The sequence below is a fragment of the Myotis daubentonii genome, chromosome 2 (assembly GCF_963259705.1).
Source record: "Myotis daubentonii chromosome 2, mMyoDau2.1, whole genome shotgun sequence".
Lineage (NCBI taxonomy): Eukaryota > Metazoa > Chordata > Mammalia > Chiroptera > Vespertilionidae > Myotis > Myotis daubentonii.
In genome coordinates, this window is record NC_081841.1 from 108,445,419 (window position 1) to 108,472,789 (window position 27,371).

Sequence of the window (27,371 nt, forward strand, 5' to 3'; positions counted from 1 at the left end):
GCTTATTTACTCCTTATAAGTTTGTACCTTAAACACCATCAGTATTATTGCCCCACCCCATCCCCGGTAACAACCATTATACTCTCCTTTTTTTTACAAGTCTGCCTTTTTTATACTTCTCATATAAGTAATATCATACAGGATTTATCTAGGGAAAAATAATTTGATAGTTTTTTCCCTCACTGCTATTTTTTCTCTAATGCCAAAAAAGGGACTATAAATGCTTTAGTACTGAAGCTTAAGAGGGAGTTTATTTAAGATTTCTGAATAGTGCTGTGGGTATGTCATGCATTATTGTCTAATGACAATTACAAGTATTTAAAAGCTCAGTGTGTTGAATAAAAATGTAATAATTTGGGGTCAGTTCAATGCTTATCCATACACCTATGTAATAATATTTTTTTAAAACAGAAAAAAGTTGATTCAGAATTAGAAAAAAAAATCTATTACTTAAAATAAAGACAATTCACCTAATTATAAAATTTAAATTAGAAGCCTCCAAAAACTCTAATAAAAACACTTTTCATATAAATAAACTTGTAATATACAACTCACTTTACCTTCATGCTCTTCAAATTCTGCTTGAATTTTAGTGAATAAGGCTTCTAGTTTCCTTTGTTGAGCCTCCGCATATTTTGCTGCTTCCTTTTCTTCTTCTCTTTCATTGCGAAATATGTATAATCCAGACGATGTCTTCTCCATCCACTGTAATAATACATAAAACGGAAATACATGGTAAGGAGGAATCATTCAAATTAACTTTCTCAAAAGAGAAATATAGAGTAAGTTTCAAGAATATGTCATACCTGCATAGGGTATGCTCTTTGAATAACTACATCAACACAGCCAACATTTCCTCCATCACTGAAAAGTGATGACAAGGGGAGAGGAAAAGGTCTAGGGTCTGGAGAGAATCCAAGCTTGGCATACCAGCAAGCAGGCCGGGTACTGTTTGCAGAAATCTGGACAAATTAAGGAATACATCAATTTACAGGTTAAATAATATTCCGTTCTATTTCACATTTCATAATATTTTTATTCTTTTAGGATTGCTTTATTATCCTATATAATAAGAGCCTAATATACTAAGTGTCTGACTGTTTATTCAACCATTCGACCAGTTGCTATGAGGCGCACTGACCACCAGGGGATAGACACTCCGACTGGTAGGTTAGCTTGCTGCTAGGGTCCAGCTGATCAGGAATGAGCGAGACAGGCCAGACACACCCTGGAGCCCTCCCACGGTCCCTCCCTGGCCAGCCAACCTCCTGTGGTCCCTCCCCACCTGGCCAGCTCCAATTGGCTCCTATCGGGACTGGGCAAGATGGGCTGGACACGCCCTGGAGACAACCTCCCATGGTCCCTTTCTGGCCTCTAAGATATTTCTTCTAATAAATTTCCTTTCAATGTACATGAATCCACGCACCAGGCCTCTAATACTTTATAAAGTGTCATGAAGGTAAATAAGAAAGTGAATAAGGGAAAAACTGTATGAAAGTAAAAATACTTTCAAAATATAGTATCTTAAAAAATTGTTCACAAAACAGACTCATAGATACAGAGAACAAATTGATGGTCGCCAGAGGGGAGGGAAGTTGGCTGAAAAAAGGGAAGGGATTAAGAGGTACAAATTGGTAGTTACAAAATAGTTATACAGTGGGGCCTTGACTTACGAGTGTCCCGACTAACGAGTTTTTTGAGATATGAGCCGTCTCTCGGCCGATTTTTTGCTTTGAGTTGCGAGCTAAAATTCGGGTTACGAGCCAGCTTCAGATACCCCACCGCTAGTTGGCGCAGCAAACGTCACAGTGAACGCCACATCAGCCCAGCATCACGTGTCTCACTCGTTCACTTTTTGATTTGACATACGAGTAATTTGAGTTACAAGCTCCGTCACGGAACGAATTAAACTCGTAAGTCAAGGCCCCACTGTAGTGGTATAAAATACAGCATAAGGAATACAGTCAATAATAACATAATAACTATGTATGGTGCCAGGTGAGCACTGGAAATATCGGGGGGAACACTTTGTGAAGTTCATGATTGTCTGACCACTGTTCTGTACACCTAACAATAATATAACATTGAATGTCAACTATAATTTTAAAGTTAAAGAAATTTTTTTAAAGAGAGAGATTTAGTAATGGAATGAGGGGAACCTATTGCACAATGTCCAGAGAGTGCACAGCAGAGTTAAGGGAGGCTTTTTCCCCCACTTTTTAGGTTGAGGAAGACCTGTGGGTGTTTGAAAGCTGAGGACGGGCACTGCCAACAGATGAGTAGGTTGGTGATGAAAATGCTCTAAAACTGATTGTGGTGATGGTTGCACAACTCTGTGACTAGACTTAAATCAGAGAATTGTCACTTTCAGTGGGTGAATTGCAAAGTGTGTGAATTATACTTTAATAAAGCTGTTTTTCCCCAAAATTATTTATAGTGCCATGGAGTCCTAATGTTATGTAAATATGACTACAGGAATACGTTGTTTCATTGCACTATGATTTATTACACTTCACAGATACTGTGTATTTTACAAACTGAGGGTTGGTGGCAATCCTGCATCAAGTGTGTCGGGGCCATTTTTTCCAACAGCACTTGCTCACTTCGTGTCTCTGTCACATTTTGGTAATTCTCACAGTATTTCAAACCTTTTCATTTTTATTATGTATGTTATGGTAATCTGTGATATCTGAGAAACTGCTTGTGAAAGGAAAAGCCAATCCATGTGGCAAACTTCATTGTTGTCCTATTTTAAGAAATTGTCGGGAATTACAACTGAAATACGAAAAGACTTGCTGAATAATCAATGAAAAACTCACAGGAGAACCCTGATATGCAAGAACCAAAGGTGGACACCACATAAAGACTGGTAGGAAGGGTGGAGGCATGAAAGGGCTAGATGGGCACCCACAGACGGCAACTGAAGTCCCAGAGAGATATCTCAGTTGGGGGGGTGGGGTGGGGAGGGGGGGTGTGGTGCCACTAAGAACTCTGGGATCTAATCCCGAAGCTGGGCTTCCAAGCAGAGAGCAACAAATCTGAGGAAGGTACCCACATAATATCTAGCTGTGAAAAGCAGTGGGGTGCTGTCTGCCAGGGAGTGGAAGCTGAAAGTTCGGGCACCCTCTTAAAGGGCCAATGCACAAAAATCCCCTGTAGAGCTATTCACCTTGTGCTCTGGCAGAGGGAGAGTGAAGTAGGCTGGAGCTGTGAGAGCAGAACCCAGGACTGGGGACTCAGGACTTGGAGGATAGAGCTCAAAAGGCAGTCACCCCAAGTTTCCTGGGATGAGCCATTCCCTCACACAGTGGAGGACATCTTTCCCACATAGACATCTGCCTTGCGGGCGGGGGGGGGGGGGGGGGAGACAGTCAACACACCCTATTGGAAAACACCTTGCCCTGAGGCCATTTAGGAGATTAAAAGTAACAATTAGCCTCCAGGCAGAAGCAACTGCCCCACCCTATTGAAAAACTCACCACACCTGAGGATGATTGCCTGGGGGCAATTCAAGTCGGAATCCTATTAGTCTGTAGACAGAGTGTCTCTGGAGGCTTTGAGTCTTTGCCTGATCCAATTAGTCAGAAACAGCCTTTAACACTGTCCTGCGCTAGAGATTGAGAGGTGTGGAGGAGCTACCTAATACATAGTCATAAACCCGAACAGACAACCAAAATGAGGAAACAAAGAAACAACCCCCAAATGAAAGAACTAGAGAATTCTCCAGAAGAAGAGATAAATGAAGCAGAGATAAAAAATTTATCTGAAACAGAGTTCAGAGTAATGATGGTAAAAATGCTCAACAGCATGAAAAAAGATATAGTAACTATGAAAAAAGAACAGTCTTAGATTAAGAATGACATAACACAAATAAAGAACACATTGGAAGGAATACACAGCAAACTGGTGGAAACTGAGGATCAAATCAGTGAATTAGAAAACAGAGTTGAAAATATCACTCAATTAGAGAACCAAAAAGAAAAAACAATTAAAAAACAGGAGGACAGCTTAAGGGAGCTGTGGGACAAAGTGAAAGGTAACAATATTAGAACAGTAGGTGTGCCAGAAGAGGCAGAAAGGGAGAAAGGAATAGAGAAGGTGTTTGAAGAAATAATGGTAGAAAACTTCCCTAACCTGGTAAAGGAAAAAGTCACATAAGTTCAGGAGGCACAGAGAACCCCAAACAAGAAAAACCCAAATAGGCCCATGCCCAAACACATCATAATTCAAATGCCAAAAATTAAAGACAAAGAGAGAATCTTAAAGGCAGCAAGAGAAAAGAAAATTGTTACCTACAAAGAAGTTCCCATAAGGCTGGCACCTGATTTCTCATCAGAAACTCTACAGGCCAGAAGGGAATGGCATGAAGTACTCAAGGTAATGGAAATCAAGGACCTGAGACCAAGATTACTATATCTAACAAGGCTATCATTCAAAATATTCGGTCAAATAATGAGCTTCCCAGACAAAAAAAAGGCTAAAGGAGTTCATCACCACCAAGCCAGCATTACAAGAAATGCTAAAGGGATTGCTGTACGAGAAGAAGAAACAGAGAGAGAAACCTAGCCATACAGAATTAAAATGGCTATAAATAAGTACCTCTCAATAATAAACCTAAATGTAAATGGATTAAATGCTCTAATCAAAAGGTAGGGTAGCTGAATGGATACAAAAACATGACCCAACTATATGCTATCTACAAGAGACCCACCTGAAAATAAAAGACACACACAAGATGAAATTGAAGGGCTGGAAAAATTTTTTCCATGCAAATGAAAAAGAAAAAAAAGCTGGAGTAGCAATACTCATATCTGACAAAATAGACTTCAAAATGAAGGCCATCACAAGAGACAACAAAGGTCATTACATAATACTAAAGGGATCGATCCAACAAGAGAATATAACACTGGTAAACATTTATGCACCCAATATAGGTGCATCTAAATATATAAAAAAACTTCTAGAGGGCTTTAACAGAGAGATCAACAACAATACAGTCATAGTAGGGGACTTTAACATCCCTCTGACTTCCCTGGACAGATCTTCCAGACAAAAACTTACCAAGGAAACAGAGACTCTAAAGGACATGCTGGCTTAGATGGATTTAATAGGCAGTTATAGAACATTTCACCCCAACACAGCAGAATATACATTCTTCTCAAGTGCACATGGATCATTCACAAAAGTATGGAGTTTCCTCAAAAAATTAAAAATGGAACTCCCATTTGACCCAATAATCCCACTTCTAGGAATATATCCCAAGAAATCAGAAACACCAATAAGAAAGGATATATGCACCCCTATGTTCATAGCGGCACAATTTACAATAGCTAAGATTTGGAAACAGCCTAAATGCCAATCAGCAGATGAGTGGATTAGAAAACTGTGGTACATCTACACAATAAATACTACGCTTCAGTAAAAAAGAAGGAACTCTTATCATTTACAACAGCATGGATGGACCTGGAGAGCATCATGCTAAGCGAAATAAGCCAGTCAGAGAAAGATAAATATATGATCTCATTCATTTGTGGAATATAATGAACAACATAAACTGATGAGCAAAAATAGAGCCAGAGGGGGGAAAATATAATGGATTATAATAGAAGTAATATATCTTTAATATTTCCTACAACTTTTGTGATATCATACTATATTAGTATAGTTTTGGTAATATTATTATACTTAAAATCCTCTTATTCTTAAAATATTAATGTTTATTGCATATAATATTATTATATGTAAGATCATTTTTCTTGAATAATTGGTGCTTACTGCATGTAACATTATCATATTTACAATAGTTTTTCTTGAGATATTAGAAAACAAAAAGAAATTGTCACATTCATCCAATCTTCAGCAACTACCACTTGATCGGTCAACAGCCATCACTGTTGAGGCAAGACCCTCCACCAGCAAAAAGACTTGCTGAAGGCTCAGATGATGGTCAACATTTTTAAGTAATAATGTAGTTTTAATTGAGGTATGTACATTGTTTTTCAGACAATGTTATTCACACAGAATAGACCACAGCAGTGATTTTCAATCAGTGTGTCACGGCCCCAACAGGCACATTGATGTGCTGCAAGAATTTTTAAAACATGCAATACCTGACCACTTAGTCAGGGGCACTGACCTCTTTTTCCTTAGAGTGTCAAATTAAGAAATGAAAACAGCCAATACAATAACCATCTGGTGTGAATGAATCAAAATTATACCTATTTTCTTATCAGGTCGGCAAAAACTGTAATATATATTTTGGTATGCTGAAAATTTTTAGTTATTAGTTTGTGTGCCATGATATGAAAGAGGTTGAAAATCACTAAACTACAGTATAGTGTAAGCACAGCTATTATATGCACTGGGAAACCAAAATATTCATGTGGCTTGCTTTATTGAGATAAATGCTTTATTGAGGTGGTCCTGAACTGAACACACAATATCTCTGAATTATGCCTGTATTAGGAAATTAATAAAACAGATTCAATGGAAAAATGATGGATTAAAATATACTTATCTAGGCTCTCTAAAAAAACAATACAAGGACAAAGAGAACTCAAGAGGACAGTTGATGAAATAATTACCAAAATTTTGGAAGTTAAAAATTTGTTGGACAAATGGTAAATAACAAAGCAGTTCAAGAATAATTACAGTTCACAAAAATAGCAAACATTCATAGGGCATTTACGGTGGTGCTGACACAGAGTGTTAGTGCTTTACATATATTAACATTTAATATTCCTAACAACCCTAAGACTTATTCCCATTTTACAGGTGACAAAACTGAAGTATAAGGGAAATTACATAACCTACTCAAGGTTACTCAGATAGCAAACGTTTTGTTATGAAGCCAATATGAAATAAAATAATTTAAGGAAACTGAAGGCAACAGGTACCTCTGTAGGCAGGTGCTGAAAACAGGAGGAATGGTTGAGATTTTGTATGAAGGTAATTAAGACCTCAGATACCAAGCAACAAGGTAACTGTTCTTCCCTCATCAGGATTCAAAAAGAACCCAGAAGAGCTTACTTTCTGGAAAGGCTGAACCACACATATTCTAGACTCTGGATCACCAGGCAGAAGTAGCCAGGGTGCAGGTGAGACGCTATATTGAAAACAAAAATGCAATGAAAATCCTTATGCTGAAAAGGAATCCCCTTGCTAGCTTTCTTACTTTGTTCAGCTCTCAGAACAGTCACTGATATTTGAAGGTCTCCTAATGAAAAAATAAAATAAAATCTCTTGCCTTACTACTCTGTAAGTTCACAAGCCCCACTTCTCAGAGAGCTTCTAATCAGCTCATTAGTACCCCTTTCTTGAAGAGGAAAGAACAGCTAACAATCACCAGTTGAGGAAAGTATCCAACATGAGACCCAAGCAAGAAGAGGTTGTCATAGGAAAAAAAAAGACAGGAATCAGAAAAAACTAACATAAATCAAGATATTAATCAACAGCTTCAGAAAGATGAAAAGATACTAAAACTATGAAACTAAAACCAGGTGTCATTAAAAAAGAAAACACACTTAGGGAATAATAAAAGTCTCTTAAAAATTAAATATTATGCCAAAAGGCACAAATTGACTTTAGGGATTAAAAGGTAAAAATTAAAAACTAGAACTTGGGGGGGTGGGGAGATAGCAGAAAAATCAAAAAATGAGAGGACCAATCTAAGAGGTCTAGTGCCTAAATATCAGGATTTTTAAAAAATGGAGAGAAAAGTAGAAAAAAATTATCAAAGAACTACAGTAAGCCTGGTTGTTGTGGCTCAGTGGATTGAGCATCGTCCCATGCACCAAGAAGGCACCAGTTCCATTCCTGGTCAGGGTACATGCCTGGGTTGTGGGCTCGATCCCCAGGAGAGGGCGAGCAGGAGGAAGCTGACTGATATTTCTCATTGATGTTTCCATCTTTCTCTCCCTCTCCCTTCCTCTCTCTCTAAAATAAATAAAAACATTTTAAAAAAAGAACTACTTCAGGAAAATTTCTCAGAACTCAATGAAGGACATATGTTTATAGACTGATTGCTACTGTGTACCTAGGACAATAATTACAAAGTAAGGCTGATACCAAAGTACATTATTTGAAATTTCAGAATACTGGAGACAAATGATGTTGAAAATGTCTTGAAAACAGATCCCATAGTGAAGGACCGGGAATAAGAATAGCACTGAACATAGCAGAAGCTGTACTAGAAGCAAGAAGGTAATTGTGAAAATGTCTTCAAAATTCTGAAGAAATTATTTCAACTGCAAATTCTATATTCGGCCAACCTTACAATGTGATCAAAAGAGCTGCATGCTCCCTTTCTCAAAAAGTCTCTGGAGGCTGTGTGTACTTAAAACTAAAGAATAAACATAGGAAAATACAAAATCCAGAAAACAGGGCTACTGACACAGAAAGAGGTCCTGTGCAGCATATATGGAAAATAACCACTTCAGGATAAAGGAGGAATATGGAGAGGTTCAAGAATCATCAAGAAAAATAAATGGAACCAATAAAGGTATTTTAACACATTGAGATGCGTTTTACATAGCTCCTGTGTGGGAATGAGTTGGTATTAAGGACACAGAAAATTAAGAACAAAATCAAAACAAAAAAGCAAGATAGTAACTCCAGGGAAAGCAGTAAGCTGTAAAGAAAGTAAGTGTAACCTGGCCTGCATGGCTCAGTGGTTGAGCATTGACCTATGAACTAGGAGGTCACGTTTTGATTCCCAGTAGAGTTGTGTGCTCGATCCCCTGTGAAAGCATGCAGGAGGCAGTCAAACAATGATTCTCTCTCATCATTGATGTTTCTCTCTCTCCTCCGTCTTCCTCTCTGAAATCAATAAAAATATATTTTAAAAAAGAAATAAAATGTAATTATAGTATATTTATATGCTGAGTTGCAAAAAATATTTTTCATAGTCATTATAATGTAAACATTGAACACAGATTTCACCCCTCTTTCACAGCAAGAAGCTAATAAAGGTCTAAACTGAAGGAAAGAAGATAACATAGCATATAAGCAAAGGAACAGCCAAAGGGATTTGCAGTGGTTGCCTTTGTGGGGAATGAATAGGGGGTCAGGCAGGGTTGCATCAGTGAATATTTTTTGGGGTCATGAATCTTATAAAGTCATGTGCCACTTAATGACGGGGATATGTTAGGATAAGTGTGTCTGAGGAATCTGCCTCTTTCAGTATATTTTCAAGAAACAGAATATCCTTCACAGGTGTAACTATATTTAAAATTCCAAATGTAAAAAAACCTTTTTAGAACTTAACTGAACCAATGACTGATTTTTTTTCTTTCTTTCTCAGATTTTGATCATTTATTTAAAGAGAAAGAACCGAGAGAAACCAAGATGGCGGCATAGGTAAACACCGGAAATTGCTGCCTCGCACAACCACTTCAAAAATACAACTAAAAGACAAAACGGACATCATTCAGAACCACAGTGAGGTTGGCTGAGTGAAAATTCTACAACTAGAAGGAAAGAGAAAAGCACTGAGACTCAGAGGAGGTGTGGAAGTAAAGTGCAGAGGTACGGAGGCTCATGCCGAAAGCGCTGGCAGCTGAGGACGCGGTGCACGTGGAGAGGGCTGGCAGCTGAGGACACAGTTGTCTTTTTCAATCGGGAGGGAGACACAAGCTCCCGACTGCTCTGAACTCCAGTTCCGGGTGAGTCTCTGGGGACCCAGACTCATACGGGGAGAAACTGGACTGTCTGGCATCGGGCAGAACTCAAGGGCGGCTTTCTCTCAGAGGTGCTTGCAGCGAATACTGGGACCCTGAGACATGGGCCTCTTAGGGCAGGACTGGGGAGCAGCCATAGCTGCTTGCTCCGCCCTGTTGATCCCCTGAGACTCCGCTCCACCCAAGCTGTGCACAGAGGCTTTTGCATATGTAAGGCCTGGCCCTTTGCAATCTGAAAATTACCTAACAAACTGCAGCTGAATCAGAGAGACCCGGAACTTCCAAAAGAAGGCCCAAGGCCCCATAGCAGCTTGCAATGCTTCACAGCTGGGCCTCATCTGGGCACCTCAAACCCCCAAAAAAGAAGAGGAATCTCTCCATAGCTCCTGCTAGGTAGCCTCAGGCAGGGGCTAGATTAGCACCTCCTTAGAGATCCAAGAGCTAGTGTACCCAGTCGTCAGAGTGGGACCATCCAGATTACAACTCCTCAGATCCATAAGGGACACACTCAGGGGGCAGACTCAGTGAGCACAAAAGCCCCACTGAAGCAAGTCTTGCCCCAGAAGAATGTCTCCAGCTCAGAAATTCTCCCACTGCAGACACAGCTGATTCTCACAGCCAATTGTCCTGGAGGTCAATTCCTCCCAGTGATACCTACAACAATCAAGACTTAACTACAAGATTGTGCACAAAGCCCACAAAGGGGTGCACCAAGAGTGTCCACCTCAGGTAATTGGGGAGGCTGAGCCACTGGGCCCTATAGGACACCTAGCACACAAAGCCACTCTATCAACACAGGGAAGCATAAAATATGTGGAGACAAAGAAACAGGTCACAAATGACAGAAATGGAGGAAAGCAAACTACTGAATATAGAGTTCAAAACCACACTTCTAAGGTTTTTCAAGAATTTTCTAGAAACCGCCGATAAATGTAGTGAGACCCTCAAGAAATCTAGTGAGACCCTCGAGGTTATGAAAAAGGACCAACTAAAAATTAAGCATACACTGACTGAAATAAAGGCTATTATGCAGAGTTCCAACAGCAGACTAGAGGATCGCAAGAATCAAGTCAAAGATTTGAAATACGAAGAAGCAAAAATCACCCAACCGGAAAAACAAAAAATAAAAAAGAATCCAAAAATATGAAGATAGTGTAAGGAGCCTCTGAGACAGCTTCAAGCATACCAACATCCGAATTATGGGGGTGCCATAAGAAAAGAGAGAGATATTGAAAACCTATTTGAAGAAATAATGACAGAAAACTTCCCCCACCTGGTGCAAGAAATAGACTTACAAGTCCAGGAAGCACAGAGAACCCCAAACAAAAGGAATCCAAAGAGGACCACACCAAGACACATCATAATTAAAATGCCAAGAGCAAAAGACAGAGAGAGAATCTTAAAAGGAGCAAGAGAAAAATAGTTAGTTACCTACAAGGGAGTACTCATACAACTATCAGCTGATTTCTCAACAGAAACTATGCAAGCCAGAAGGGAGTGGCAAGAAATATTCAAAGTGATGAATAGCAAGAACCTACAACCTAGATTACTTTACCCAGCAAAGCTATCATTCAGAATTGAAGGTCAGATAAAGAGCTTCACAGATAAGGAAAAATTAAAGGGGTTCATCACCACCAAACGAGTATTATATGAAATGCTGAAAGGTATCCTTTAAGAAGAGGAAGAAGAACAAAAAGGTAAAGATACAAATTATGAACAACAAATACACACCTATCAACAAGTGAATCTAAAAATCAAGTGAATAAATAATTTGATGAACAGAATAAACCGGTGAATATAATAGAATCAGGGGCATAGAAAGGGAGTGGACTGACTATTCTCGGGAGGGAAAAGGGGCGTGGGGGGTGTGGGAAGAGACTGGACAAAAATCATGCACCTATGGATGAGAACAGTGGGTGGCGGGGGTAAGGGCAGAGGGTGGGGTGGGAACTGGGTGGAGGGGAGCTATGGGTGAAAAAAAAGGAACAACTGTAATAATCTGAACAATAAATATTTAATTTAAAAAAAAACAAAGAAAAGAAACAGAGAGTAAAGCAAATGGCAAATATGACGTTTAAAATAAAAGACTTGAAAAACACACACACACACACACACACACACACACACACACACCAAAATAAAGAGAAAGAACCACAAAAACAGGAGGATAGGTGCTATATACTGAATACAAAGGCAAAGAATCTCTCAGAAAGGGAAAATCTGCTGATAGTTGAAATGAAGCTAATCATTGTTCCCCATCATCAAGTATGAGGTCAGAGATGAAAGCTCCCTCAGAAAAAACAGACAGGTGGATTTTTCACAACCTTATAAAACCTTTAGGGAGCAGAATACCTGAGAGAAATTTCTTTACCTTTAGAATGCAGTAAAAAGAGGTACCTCTCACTCCCCAAATTCAGTAACCATGGCCAGACCATGAGTGATTTTTATTAAGAAAGTGCATTAATGTAACTTACCTTTAGCATAAGAGATTCTGGGGCTTCAAGAGGTGCACAGGCATCAGGAGAGCCCACCAGTTCTGCTCCATGAGTGATGATCTTCTGACCGACAGCCAGTCTACCCTTCTGTACGAGAGCTGAGAGGGGAGGGTCCAGCTGGGCCTTCACAGCATACCATCCATCTGTCAGTTCCACAATAGCTGTTTTGCTGGTATCCACACCACTAGTTTTACTGTTAGAAGTTTCAGTTAGACTTGTGGTTGGTGAAAGTATTTCAGAAACACAGAGAACAAGTGTTTTTGCAGCTGTGTCATCCCTTTCCATTATCTTTTTTATAGCGGATCTTCGACTTCTATCAATTTCCATATCATATCTAAAAAGAAAATGCATTATTTTAGGAATTGTGAGTACAATTTCGATGTAAAAACAGTCAACGAATAATCTATATATATAAAAGCCTAAGCAACTGAACGACCAGTTGACTGGTCGCTATGATGTGCACTGACCACCAGGGGGCAGACGCTCAACACAGGAGCTGCCCCCTGGTGGTCAGTGAGCTCCCATAAGGGGAGCGCCGTTCAGCTGACCGATGGGCTTGAGACGCTGGGCTCATGACTGCCGAGTGCAGCTGCAGCAGTGCTACTGAGTGGCGGGGGCAGGCACAGCGGGGCTGGGATGAGCGGGAGCCGCCTGCAGCTTAGTGCACTACTACATCCCCTGAGGGCTCCTGGATTGCAAGAGGGCGCAGGCCAGGCTGAGGGACCCCACCGGTCCGTGCACCGGGCCTCTAGTTGAAAATAAAAATTTAATACCTTTATTGAAAAAATACTGAGACAGAAGAGAATTTAAAATTCGGTAGCCAGCAATATATTAAGTTTTATGCCATTAAAATATGAATTAAATATTAAAACCCCCCAAATGGAAAGATGCTTTATTAATTAGCAAACCCCGAAAAGTGGATCAAATTGGTAATTCATACTCTGAGAAGTTATGGAGGGGGTGGAGGAAGAGGGAAGCAAGAGGTGTATAAATGTGTGATTTCTCTTAAGTGGGGCCTGGGGGATGACAAGAGAACTAATTACTCCATACAACTGACCAGCAGTATGGGATGGCAACTGCCACTGCCAGCTGGCTTGTGTTCCGCTACCACACAAGTGGGGAATGTCCAGCCCACAGGCCATATAAGGCCCTTGAAATCATTTGGTCTGGCCCTGTCAAGGCATTAGGGGTGAGTTAATTCAATGTCTGACCAAACTATAGCAGGCTAATTTTTAAGTTGATAATTTTGTATGGCCTGCAAATGATGTTATATCCAAATGGCCCTTGGCAGAAAAATGGTTCCCCACCCCTGCACTACGACATGAAACCACAGACTGCACAGAAGTCTGAACTGTATCCAAGATATGATTACATAATGTAATGCTTTAAACTTGCCTGTATTTTAGTTGAAGAAGCACCCTTTCTGGGCTTAGGCATCTATTAGCAAATTCCTTAGGAAATGCAAATTCCATAGCTGCCAGTTTCCATATAATCCATCTATAGTGATTATAGACCCAACCTCTAGATATAAGCTTTGGATCCACACCTGGGGTGTCACACAGAGCCCTGAACAAAGAAAGGTAGAAAAAAATAGCAAAAAAACCAAAACTCCACATAAGATAATATGAAATTCAGTAACCATGACTATTCTTGGCAAAAATCTATACTTTATAAGATCATTTAATAAATTTTTATGAGTTAATATATAATCAATAGCAATATAATTTTAGAAAATGATTTGATATGTATAAATACCTATGATAATAAAAGAGTAACATGCTAATTAGACTGGATGACCTTCTGGTCAACCGGGGGAAGGAAGGCCTACTCTTTTTTTTAAAAAATATTTTATTGATTTTTTACAGAGAGGAAGGGAGAGGGATAGAGAGTTAGAAATATCAATGAGAGAGAGAAACATCGATCAGCTGCCTCCTGCACACACCCTACTGGGGATGTGACCGCGACCAAGGTACATGCCCTTGACCGGAATTGAACCTGGGACCTTTCAGTCCGCAGGCCGATGCTCTATCCACCAAGCCAAACCAACTAGGGCAGGAAGGCCTACTCTTGCATGAATTTTGTGCATCCGGCCTCTAGTATACTAATAAAAAGTCACTAAACATATTAGTCAATACAATTATTTCAACTGGAAAATGAAATCCTTAACTTAAAATAATCATATTTGAGATTATTTTTCTTATTAAAGAGACTGTTTTTAGAAATCACATTAAGAACTTCCTTCTCTAGTCCTGGTGCTTCTCTCTCTGCTAAGAACTATATGATTTCACTCATATGTTAGACATAAAGCTGAAACTTGTAAACACAAACAGCAGTGTGGTGATTGCAAGAGGGAGGTGAGTGCGGGGAAAAGGGGATCCTGATATATGGTGACAGGAGAAGATTTGACTTTGGGGTGGTGGCCACGTGATGCAATATACAGATCTTGTAACATAGAAACCCACACCTGAAGCCTATACGTTTATGTTGACCAATGTCACACCAATCAATTTAATAAATTAAAATAAAACACATAACAAAATATATTCCAATTACCTAACAAGATACATAACAAAAATTTAAGAAAAATGTTTTATCACTTTCCCAAAAGCATAAATTTTGGAAAGATTTATAGAGATATTAAAGAACAAGGGGCCCTAGCCAGTGTGGCTCAATTGGTTGGAGCGTCATCCTGTGTACCAAAGGCTGTGAGTTTGATTCCTAGTCAGGGCACATACCTTGGTTGCGGGTTCAATCCTTGGTCTGGACATGTACAAAAGGCAACCAATTAATGTTCTCTCTCACATCGATGGTTCTCTCTCTCTTTCTCCCTCCGTCACCTCTCTCTAAAATCAATAAACATATCCTCGATTGAGGATTAAAATTTTTTAAAAATAATAAGGGCACTATAGAAATGTTTTTCATATCTTTCCATTGGCTTAAGGTAATACATCTCTGATAGCAAAAACTTTATATTATGTTTATATAAACATTGGAATCATAATAAGTTATACAGTTTCTAAATTGTGTTAGGGCAGTAATGTTTATTAATTTTTGGCATTACTGATATTTAAGTACTTATGTTTAATTTTTAGTAATTTTATTTCATATTTATTGAAATACACAGTGAAAGAGAATATGACACAAGTGTACATGTGTGGGGGTCTATGATAAGGCCAATTCAAATTTAACTTTTGTTATCAGTCTTTATTTTGTAAATGTATAAGGAAAATGTCACGATTTAAGAAAACCAATTCATTAAATGCTAAGACAAACCATAATTCACTTTTTAAAAGATTTCACCAAAATGTCAATTGAACCATAATGCATTTAAAATGATCTGATGTAACTCTAGCTGGTTTGGCTCAGTGGATAGAGCATCAGCCTGCAGACCAAAGGGTCCTGGGTTTGATTCTGGTCAAGGGCATGTACTGGGGTTGCACACTCTTCCCCAGCCTAGGCCCTGGTCAGGGTATGTGCAGGAGGCAACCAATCAATGTGTTTCTCTCACATTAGATATTTCTCTCTGTCTTTCCCTCTCTCTTCCACTCTCTCTAAAAATCAATGGAAAAATGTCCTCAGGTGAGGATTAAAAAAATCCTATCTAATAAAAGAGAAAAATGGTAATTGGCGTACGACGATACCCTTTTCATTGGCTAATCAGGGCTATATGCAAATTAACTGCCAACTAAGATTGGCAGTTAACTGCCAACAAGATGGCGGTTAATTTGCATACGTAGGCACAATGCAGGGAGGCGAAAGGGAAAGCAGGAAGAAGCCCCCTGCCACTGACAGTGATCTGAAACCCAGGGGGGAGCTAAGAGCTGGGGGGCAGGGCAAAGGCGGCCCTGGGGCCGCCTTTGCCCTGCCCCCCAGCCATGATCAGAGAATCAGGCGCCTTTTCCGCCCTGGCCAGTGATAGCAGGAAGTAGGGGTGGAGCCAGCGATGGGAGCTGGGCACGGTCGAAGCTGGCAGTCCCGGGAGCTAGGGGTCCCTTGCGTGGGCCTAAAGCGGAGCCCACGATCGCAGGGCCGCTGCAGCTGCGGGTCCCCGCTGCCCGGGCCGGACGCCTAGGCCAGAGGCGTTAGGCCTGGGCAGGGGCGGAGCCTGCAACCGCGGGGAGCTGGGCGTCCCCTGCCCAGGTCTGACACCTCTGCCGGAGGCCTCAGGCCTGGTCAAGGGGCCGATCCGGTGATTGGTGATCGGAGGGTGATGAGGGTCAACTCCTCTGGCCGAGGCATCAGGCCTGGGTGGGGGGCGGAGCCGGGGACTGGGGGGATATGATGGTCCCCTTGCCCAGGCCTGAAGGCTGGGTCAGAGGCATCAGGCTTGGGCAGGGGGTGGAGCAAGCGATCAGAGGGAGATGGGGGTCCCCTGCCCAGGCATGATTCCTGGGCCAGAGGCCTCAGGCCTGGGTGGGGGCCAGAGCCAGTGATCAGGGGGAGATGGGGGTCCCCTGTCCAAGCCTGACACCTCTGGTGGAGGCGTCAGGCCTGGGCAAGGGGCCGATCAGGCGATCGGAGGGTGATGGGGGTCTACGCCTCTGGCCGAGGCATCAGGCCTGGGCAAGGGGCCGATCCTGCAATTGGAGGGTGATGGGGGTCAACGCCTGAGGGCTCCCAGTATGTGAGAGGGGGCAGGCTGGGCTGAGGGACACTCCCCTCCCCACACACACACACACACACACACACACACACACACACACACCCAGTGCACGAATTTCGTGCACCGGGCCCCTAGTAAGTAAATAAAATAAAATGATTTGATGTATAAAAATTTTACTCCTAGCCAACTTTTTAAGTTCAAGAGAGATAAGGAAAGGGAAAAAAGAAGAGCTTGTGAGGAAAAATGATTACAGAATATATAAAAGTTAACACCTCTCTTTGCACAGAATACCTATAAAATTCTTCTTTTCCAGCCTTCCCATCATTGGAGGGTATAAGCCATCCACCGTCAGCCAGCTGTGTGCCTTTTCCAGCCCATGAGGCTTCCTTACCAAAATAATCCTGAGTGTGAAACTGAAAAGACTCTGCATTTTTACTATTAATTGTTAGGCAATGTTTAGAGACGCCATACATATACAGCTGCACAAAAGAAATAATAGAAAAATTTGATAATGAAAAACAAAATCAACAAAAAAGCATGTTTCACAGAATAGAAACAATTATAACAAACTGAAACTGAATTTACTCAAAATTTTCATTTAAATATTAAAATATTCACTATAAAAAAGGTTTAACTTATATACTAGAAGTTAAAATGCTGATGTACTAGAAATGACCCCTACCTCCCCCCCAATTCGAGTCTGTTGCGCCTTTTTCATTCCCCTGTGTATATGCCTCTTGCTATATCTGCCATTGGAGTCATTGTGGGGGTAAAAAAAGTAACAATGTTTTACAAAATCTCTTAAGTTCAAAAATTTAGAAGGGAGAGAACAGTAAAAAGTGTATTTCAGGGAGTCTGACCTCAGGAGGTCAGATTTCTACACAGGCCTGGCCTATTTCAAGGTGCTCACTTTCACCACAGAGGCCTGATCCCAGAGTATCATTTCCTTCATTCAGACTTCACTCTGGAGTCAGACTCCTTGCTTTGGAATTGTGGCTCTTCTACTTGCTTAGTTAAGTGACTTTGGGGGCAGTTACTTAACCTTCTCCGTGCTTCAGTTCTTTCATTCGTAAAATGATGAACAAAATAATGGTGCCTTTCTTTTAGGTGCTTGTGAAACCAGTAGGCACAGAGCTTAAAAGAGTGCCTAACACATAGAAAATGCTCAATAAAAGTTACCTATTAATATTACCAATATCATTTTCACTTTTCCAGTGCCTAAAATGCTAACTAGACAGTAATCTATAATAAAAGCATAATATGCTAATTAGACTGGACATCCTTCTGAACGACCTTCCAGACAAAACCAGGGCTGCAAGGGAAGCCAGGGTCCTGGGTGCCTGTTGGTGGCCGGAGGGAAGCCAGTGCCAGCAGCCGGGGGAAGAAAGGCCTCTTGCATAAATTTTGTGCATTGGGCCTCTAGTAGCTTAATAAGAGTCCTCTTTTAAAACTGTGAATAACTCTTAGTGAGTTCAGGATTATGAGTTATTCACAATTTAAATTCAATGAGACTACTTTCCTCTAACACGTAGCCAAGAGCACTTATAGTAATAAAATACGTTTTGAAAGGGGAAGAGGAATACTAATTCTGAAGTCTAGATCACTTTGTAGGATTAAGGCAATAGAGGAGAAGGAGGCTGCCCCTGTAGGTGGATAGGAACATGATGATTTCAATTGGTTCTTCCTTTAAAAAGGGCAATTTGGAGATACCAGTTAATAAAATAAAATTACAAGTTGCTATAAAAGCTATTAGCATTGTCAACAAAAGCATACCTGTTTATGGGAACATGCAGAGGGAACTTGGCCTTCTACTGCTACTTTCAGAGAGATTCTAGGCACAGTGGATGTTTTTACAAGATACAGACTTCCTGGCTGTGGAAAAATTTGTTGGCCATGTTTCTTTTTAATACGCATATCCTGTACATCTCTGGCATTCTGAAGATTTGCAATGCAATCTATTGAGAAATAATTAGCAAAAAATAATATTTGAGTATAAAATTTAAAAAGCACAACCCTTTCTTTATAAAATTATACATTATCAATTAGCTCTAATTTTAAATCTTCAGGCATGAAAAAAGTTTCAACTTCTAAAGAATAGAAATACATCTATTTTTATTTATTTATTTATTTATTTATTTAGTTATTTATTTATTTAGTTATTTATTTATTTCAGATTTAGAAGAAAATAAGTAGCCTGGGAAAAAATATATTCCAGTAATAGCAATCCTAGGTGTGTGTCTAATTGCTTTTTTAAAAAGAAGAAAGCCCACAAGTAGTTACTTTTGAAAGACAATATTAGAGTAATTTAAACCTAATCTCTGGACTTGGAAAAATCTAAGGCATTAAAGAAAGTCTTGAAATTATTAATCATTACAAAGGGGGGAAATCCTCAAAGCATTATTTAATCTAAGAAATATCTAACTGAAAGGCAAAATTATGTCAACACAAATTTTTACAAAATACCTAAAGGTTCTTCTTCACACTCTGTTGAGATTATAGTTGCTACTTGATTGGAGTTATCTTTGTTGGGCTGATGAATTTCACTGTTATTAATATTATTTTTACTACCACCAGAGCCATGTTCACCTATGTTTTCTTGTTTTTGTTTGTTTTCTTCCAAATCAGTACTGCTGCCAAGACACTGATTATCTCTGTGAAAATGTGATTTAGTTTTAAAAGGTGGGACAAAAACTTTCACTGGTTTGCCTGTAGTAATTGAGTATTTCCTTTTTTTATTTTGTGTGGCAGGAACTTTATAAAATGGCTGTCCTGAAATTGATAAATTGCTTGAAGATTTTTCCAAAGTTGGCTGTTCATAAAAATGAGATTTGGACAGAAATTCTTGGCCAGGTTCAGTAAAATTTGGAGTCTGTATTTTCTGCCTTTCCTTAGTTGTGCTATAATGGGAAGAAAACATTTGCTTGATTAGTTACCAGTAAACACACACACACACATAAAAATTATGGAATATGCATTTTGGGGGAGACCCTTATTGCTACATGGTGATATTATTCTGCTGTTTTACATTTCATCATGGTTACTACCCAAAACAATACCACTGTCAAGTCCATCACAACTTCTCATACAAGGACGCCAGTCTTTGACTTTACCACGTACTTCCCATAAAGAACAGTCTGTCAAACACAGATCCTTGTGACTCTCTCCTCTAGGTTATCTCCTTACCTCTTTAACCAGAGAAAGAGCTATCTGTCTTCTTGTGGCTAACACTTTCACCTGCACTCCTAACCCCAACTAATAACTGTCTTTCAGGAGTCCCATTTTTTCAGTTATTATTCCACCTACTTCATTTCTTTCTCTATCACCTGTTGATATCATTTTTTTTTTAGGGTTCCTTTCATTTAGCTAGAAAACCCTGACCAGTCTCGCCAAGACATTTTTTCCTCAGCCTTGTCTCCCCTTCAAGTTCATACTGTTACTTACCCCTTGTGGCCAACCTTCCTAAATAGGTAATCCTCGATTTCTATCCATTGAGTTCTCATTTCTTCCACTACTCTATAAAAATTGTTCTCAATAAAGTTATTCATAACCCCCCAAATGCCAAAAAGATATTGCTACATGTGTACACTCATTCTACTAGACTTTTGGCAGCTGTGACAGTTGACTTTTCCCCTCTTAAAATTCTTACCACTAATATCTACCCTATTGTCCCTTTATTTATTTGTTTCTCTCTTTTTTTGCTGTTTTTTTCTTCTTTCCGACTCTTCTTTCCTGCCTCCAAAGTTGGATTTCTTTCCTAGGCAAGGTGATTATATCTATTGCTTAAATTACCATCTACCTAACAAAAAAAATATTAACCTGTCACTTATGTCCAACTTTGCCCTAGATGTTATTCCCACACTTTGAACTGCATAGGACTAAATTTATCATCTTCCCTAGCATATACATTCTTCCTAATATTTGATATCTTGTTGAAAACCCCATACTTCCTTTTACCCAACCTTAAACCCCTGGAACTAATTTAGCTATCCATTCATCTATCCACAAATATGTAATGAGGTCCTACTATGTGCCAGGCACTGTCTGGCTGGAGGACAGAGTGACGAACAAAACAAAATTATAGAGTTTACATTCTAGTGGAGGGAAAGAGACAATATGTCACATGGTAGTAAATGCTATGGAGATAAACCTTCTGGTAATTAACATCTGAAAAAAAGTCTATGCTCACACTTATTTGATACTTTGGTCAGTGATAAAATTCTGGAGTGGAAATCATTTCCTCTTGGAATTTTAAAGGCATTGCTCTGTATTATACATCATATAATCCATAATCTTCTGGCTTCCATTATTAATGATGAGAGGATTTATACCATATGACTCTTAAAGCTTTGTTTGAAACCTAATTTTTTTTGCCCTCAGGAAAATTTAAGGTTCCTCTTTGCCCCTAGTGTTCTAAAATTTCACAACAATGCCCCATCATTGTGGTTCCTTTTTATTCATGTGCTCACTCTGAGGACTCTTTATTTATCTCCCACTCCCCCCAGATACAACAAATAGAAGGAAAGACAAAATTGCTTATCATTGTTAGTCTGCTGAATGTTATCTTCATTGTACTGAGGACCCTTTTAATAAGCGGTTCTCAACCTGTGGGTCGCGACCCCTTTGGGGATCGAACAACCCTTTCACAGGGGTCGCCTAAGACCATCGGAAAACACATATATAATTACATATTGTTTTTGTGATTAATCACTATGCTTTAATTATGTTCAATTTGTAATAATGAAAATACATCCTGCATATCAGATATTTACATTACGATTCATAACAGTAGCAAAATTACAGTTATGAGGTAGCAACAAAAATAATTTTATGGTTGGGAGTCACCACAACATGAGGAACTGGGTCACGGCATTAGGAAGGTTGAGAACCACTGCTTTTAGTCAAGGAAACGCGTCCTTCAGTACTGATAAACTTTTTCTTTGAAATTACTCTCATATTTTTTCCTATTCCTTCTTTTTCAAACTCCAAATTTTCAGACTTTTCTGATTATCTTTTCATTCCCCTTTTCTTTTTTTCCCTTTTTTTGCAATATTTATTTATTTATTTTTAATTAAATCTTTATTGTTCAGATTATTACATTTGTTCCTCCTTTTCCCCCCCATAACTCCCCTCCTCCCAGTTCCCGCCCCACCCTCCGCCCTCACTCCCCACCCACTGTCCTCATCCATAGGTGCACGATTTTTGTCCAGTCTCTTCCCGCATCCCCCACACCACTTCCCCGCCCCCCCAAGAATAGTCAGTCCATTCCCTTTCTATGTCCCTGATTCTATTATGATCACCAGATTATTTATTCACTTGATTCTTAGATTCACTTGTTGATAGATGCATGTTTGTTGTTCATAATTTGTATCTTTACCTTTTTCTTCTTCTTCCTCTTCTTAAAGGATACCTTTCAGCATTTCATATAATACTGGTTTGGTGGTGATGAACTCCTTTAGCTTTTTCTTATCTGTGAAGCTCTTTATCTGACCTTCAATTCTGAATGATAGCTTTGCTGAATAAAGTAATCTTGGTTGTAGGTTCTTGGTATTCATCACTTTGAATATTTCTTGCCATTCCCTTCTGGCCTGCAAAGTTTCTGTTGAGAAATCAGCTGACAGTCGTATGGGTATTCCCTTGTAGGTAACTGAGTTTCTTTCTCTTGCTGCTTTTAAGATTCTCTCTTTGTCTTTTGCTCTTGGCATTTTAATGATGATGTGTCTTGGTGTGGTCCTCTTTGGATTCCTTTTGTTTGGGGTTCTCTGTGCTTCCTGGACCTGTAAGTCTATTTCTTTCACCAGGTGGCGGAAGTTTTCTGTCATTATTTCTTCAAATAGGTTTTCAATATTTTGCTCTCTCTCATCTTCTGGCACCCCTATAATTCTGATGTTGGTACGCTTGAAGCTGTCCCAGAGGCTCCTTACACAATCTTCGTATTTTCGGATTCTTTTTTCATTTTGCTTTTCCAGTTGGGTGTTTTTTGCTTCTTTGCATTTCAAATCTTTGCCTTGATTCTTGCGCTCCTCTGCTCTGCTGTTGGGAGTCTGTATAGTATTCATTATTTCAGTCAGTGTATGCTTAATTTCTAGTTGGTTCTTTATCATAACATCGAGGGTCTCATTAGATTTCTTGAGGATCTCACTACATTTATCGGCGGCTTCTAGACAGTTCTTTTTTAAAAAATATATTTTATTGATTTTTTACAGAGAGGAAGGGAGAGAGATAGAGAGTTAGAAACATCGATGAGAGAGAAACATCGATCAGCTGCCTCCTGCACATCTCCTACTGGGGATGTGCCCGCAACCCAGGTACATGCCCTTGACCGGAATCGAACCTGGGACCTTTCAGTCCGCAGGCCGACGCTCTATCCACTGAGTCAAACCGGTTTCGGCTAGACAGTTCTTAAGAGACCTTAAAAGTGTGGTTCTGAACTCAATATCCTCCATTGACAGTTTTGTCCTGTTTCTTTGTCTCCGCATTTTTTATGCTTTCTTGGTGCACCCCCTAGTGGTCTTTGTGCGCAGTCTTGTTGTAGTTAATCCTTGATTGTTGTCGGCAATACCGGATGTGATTTGACCTCCAGGCTAACTGGCTATGAGAGTCCGCTGTGTCTGCAGTGGGAGAGCTTCTGTGCTGGATCTCTAGGGTGGTGCTAATCTAGTGTTTGCCTGAGGCTATCCGGCAAATGGCTCTGTGCAGGGCTTGGGTGGGGCGGGTCCCCGGGGATCTACAGGGCGGGCAGGATCGAGCAGTTATGGCTGTTCTCCGTTCCGTCCCTAGGGGCTCTGCCTCACAGAGTCCCAGCAACTGCTGCAAACCTCAGAGAGAAAGCTGCCTTCGAGTTCCGACCAAAGCCAGACAGTCCCACTTCTCCCATTTGAGTCTGGGTCCCTAGAGACTCGCCCGGATCTGGAGCTCAGAGTCTGAAACTCCCTCCCGATTGAAAACAACAACCGCGCCCTCCGCCTCCAGCCCGCTCCGCACCTTACTATTTCACTTCAGCACTGCGCCTCCTCTGAGTCTGGGTATGATATTCTCTTTCTTCCTAGTTGTAGAATTTCCACTCAGCCAGCCTTCCTGTGGTTCTGAATGATGTCCGTTCCGTCTTTTAGTTGTTTTTTGAAGTGGGTGTTCGAGGCAGCAATCTCCGGCATTAACCTATGCCGCCATCTTGGTTTTTCCATCTCATTCCCCTTTTCATCTCTTTCTCTTTTTGTTCTACATTCTGGGAGTGTTCATAACTTTGATCTTCTATTACTTCTACTAAGTTTACTTATTTGTGCTATCATATTTTTAATTTCTAAGAGCTCTTTTGTACACATTTTAAGGATGTTATATGTTCTCTTTCCTAATAATACTAATATTTTTAAAGTTTTCTTCTCCTTGCACAACCTATATTCTCTAAGTTCCTTCCTTTCTCTTTCTTTTATTTTCTTTTGCTTTGTTTATTTTTGTACTTTGGACACTATGTTTCATTGAGGCTTTCTTCCAATGACAGGTGTTCCTTGAGTAGCTGTTCTTATTTCAGAGTGAGGCACTGAAAAGTCAACAGGAAGGTGTATGCTATGGGATTGCCCATTGTTGACTTCACTGTCTGGTGATCTGGCTATGCTGTTTCACATGAGTACGCACAACTGTCAGTATTTTGGGTTTTTCTACTGAACTGGTCATATTCCCCAGAAAAAAATCTTCCAGTCTTCTAACTGGAGGCCTGGCTGCCAGCAATGGAAGCCAAGTATGGGAAGGAGGCTCTCTCTCTTATCATTGATGTTTCTCTCTCTCTCCCCATCTCCCTTCCTCTCTGAAATCAATAAAAATGTATTTTTAAAAAATCTTAGTAATTTTGGAAGGGTTTTAAGAAGAGAGATAAAATATTTTCCATATATTCCATCTTTTTTATCATGAATTTTCTCACCACTCAATATATAGGGTTTTACTTAATCTCTGTGTTCAGTACCCTCCCCCACCCCATCCCCAATTCAGAATCCCTTCAATTCCTCTTTTCCTGAGAATAACCTTATGGAAGAGGGATAACTGTCTATCTGCAATGGAGGAAGGGATATAGATGCTTCTTTTTTTTTCTTTTAAAATATATTTTATTGATTTTTTACAGAGAGGAAGGGAGAGGGATAGAGAGTTAGAAACATCAATGAGAGAGAAACATCTATCAGTTGCCTCCTGGACACTCCCCACTGGGGATGTGCCCGCAACTAAGGTACATGCCCTTGACTGGAATCGAACCTGGGACCCTTGAGTCCGCAGGCTGATGCTCTATCCACTGAGCCAAGCCGGTTAGGGCGATATAGATGCTTCTTAAAACAGATTTCCAATGAATTTTCCTATTTTCTGCTTCACCTTCAAAAGTACATGTTGCTGCCAACCTAAGTTCCTCTCATGTTCTTTTTTTTTTTATAACATATTTTTAAATATATTTTATTGATTTTTTTTACAGAGTGAAAGGAAGAGGAATAGAGAGTTAGAAACATCAATGAGAGAGAAACACCGATCAGCTGCCTCCTACTGGGGATATGCCTGCAACCAAGGTACATGCCCTTGACTGGAATCAAACCTGGGACCTTTCAGTCCACAGGCCGATGCTCTATCCACTGAGCCAAACTGGTCAGGGCCTCTCATGTTCTTTAGGGGAAACTGAATTGAGTAAGTAGCTAGTTTCTCTGCTGACTCTAATGTCAGTTTCTGGCGTTCTATGCTTTCTAAGTCTTTTATGCTTTTTGGCTTCCAAAATTTTGTTGTTTCTTCTTATTATTATCCTTGTGGATTTATACATTAAAAAAATATCTTGGCCTGGCTGCTGTGGCTCAGTGGTTGAGCATTGGCCTATGAACCAGGATGTCAGGCTTCGATTCCTGGTCAGGGCACATGCCAGGGTTGCGTCTCAATCTCCAGTAGGGGGCATGCAGGAGTCAGCCAATCAATGATTCACTCTCATCATTGATGTTTCTCTCTCTCCCTCCCCCTTTTTCTCTGAAATCAATAAAGAAATATATTTTTTTAAATCTTAGTAATTTTAGAAGGGTTTTAAGAAGAGAGATAGAAAAAAGGGTACAAACTACCAGCTGTAAGATTAATAAGGTATAAGATCTAATGTCTAGCATAGTGGCTATAGTGATAACACTGTATTGTATAATTGAAATTTGCTACGAGAGTAAAACTTAAATGTTCTCAAAAAAAAAAAAAAAGGAGATAAAATATTTCCCATATATTCCATCTTTTTTATAATTAATGTTGAGTAATTTCCTTAACTCCATTCAACCTCAGTACCTCATCCATAAAATGGGAATAAAATCTGTTTGACTACTTTATAAAGTTATGACTAAAAAATGAGCTCATATGTGGATAGCACTATAAAGTATGACCCAAGTACACAATGATTTAACCCTGATGCAGGCTTCAAGAGAGAAGGATTAACTCCTATATGCATGTTAGTGCCATTAATTTTAGAAATATTTATGAAAAAAAAATACCCATACTTTCTCTACACTGTATTAGTAGAACTTAAAAAAATTTAAACATGTCTTACCATAAGGGTCTGCAGGTAATTGGCTCTAAAGAAATGTGATGCATAAACAATCTTCTATCTTTTATTGTGCCTAGAAAAATATTATTTTACATTATGTTTCAATGAAAATGCATTTTACATTAGTTATTAATGAAAGTCTCATAGGATATTTTATTTACTATGTTTATTTATTACACACTTTTAAATATTTACACATAAATTTTGATATAATTATAAACTTTAACATTTTCAATGCGTATAATGCATGCTCAGTAAATAACTACCAAAAGAAATGTCTGATTCACACTGATGACTGTTTTCTAAATAACTCACAGTACAAACATATAAAATAAATCAGTATAAATTCAGTCAGCCAATGTTAATTGTAACTCAAAAGTGTTAGTCAATGAAAATATATAATTTAAGATTTAGTCTTGTAAAGGTTTAGAAGCTAAACTTCAGATATTATTCTCAGTATGTAACTTGTACTTCTTATATCTCCAAGTAGTCCTTTGGAAGGGGAGCAGTTGAAAAAACTAGAGTTTGTAGATAGAGCCATGTGATCACAAGTACTATGTAATCATGAAAAGAATGAGGAAAATCTCTACATATTCATTAGGAATGAAGTCTAGATATGGTCTAAAGTAAACAACACCGACAAACAAAGAAGGTATTAAACAGTGTATAATATACTGATACCTTGCCCTAGCCAGTTTGGCTCAGTTGACAGAGTGTCAGAGTGTGGACTGAAGAGTCCCTGGTTTGATTCTGGTCAAGGGCACATGACCGGGTTACTGGCTCAGTCCCCAGTATGGGGCATGCAAGAGGCAGACAATCAATAATTCTCTCTCAACATTGATGTTTCTCTTTCTCCCTCTCCCTTCCTTTCTGAAATCAATAAAACATATTAAAAAAATATATATACTGATACCTTGTAAGAAAGGATAATGAGTGTTTGTATGAGTGCTGTGTGTATGTATGGTAAATTTGAAACTATTATGTATATACTGTAAGACTGTGGATCTCAAAGGGTGATCCCCGCAACTCTATTAGGGAATCTAAGCTGTCAAAGCTACCTT

The 27,371-nt window shown here is 39.5% G+C and overlaps 1 protein-coding gene across 4 annotated transcripts in view; it reads right to left on the bottom strand.

Moving 5' to 3' along the window:
* Positions 1-27,371, bottom strand: part of BRCA2 (BRCA2 DNA repair associated) — a 77,351-nt gene that overhangs the window by 22,007 nt on the left and 27,973 nt on the right. For 3 of the 4 annotated variants that reach the window (XM_059684172.1, XM_059684171.1, XM_059684170.1), the window contains 8 exons: positions 26,314-26,383; positions 19,239-19,672; positions 18,549-18,730; positions 17,067-17,254; positions 13,568-13,738; positions 12,152-12,506; positions 807-962; positions 561-705 (listed from right to left, as the gene is read on the bottom strand). In XM_059684172.1, coding sequence (XP_059540155.1) covers positions 561-705; positions 807-962; positions 12,152-12,506; positions 13,568-13,738; positions 17,067-17,254; positions 18,549-18,730; positions 19,239-19,672; positions 26,314-26,383 — 1,701 coding nt within the window. The remainder of the gene's footprint in view (positions 1-560; positions 706-806; positions 963-12,151; positions 12,507-13,567; positions 13,739-17,066; positions 17,255-18,548; positions 18,731-19,238; positions 19,673-26,313; positions 26,384-27,371) is intronic. The other variant, XM_059684173.1, reaches the window with a different exon arrangement.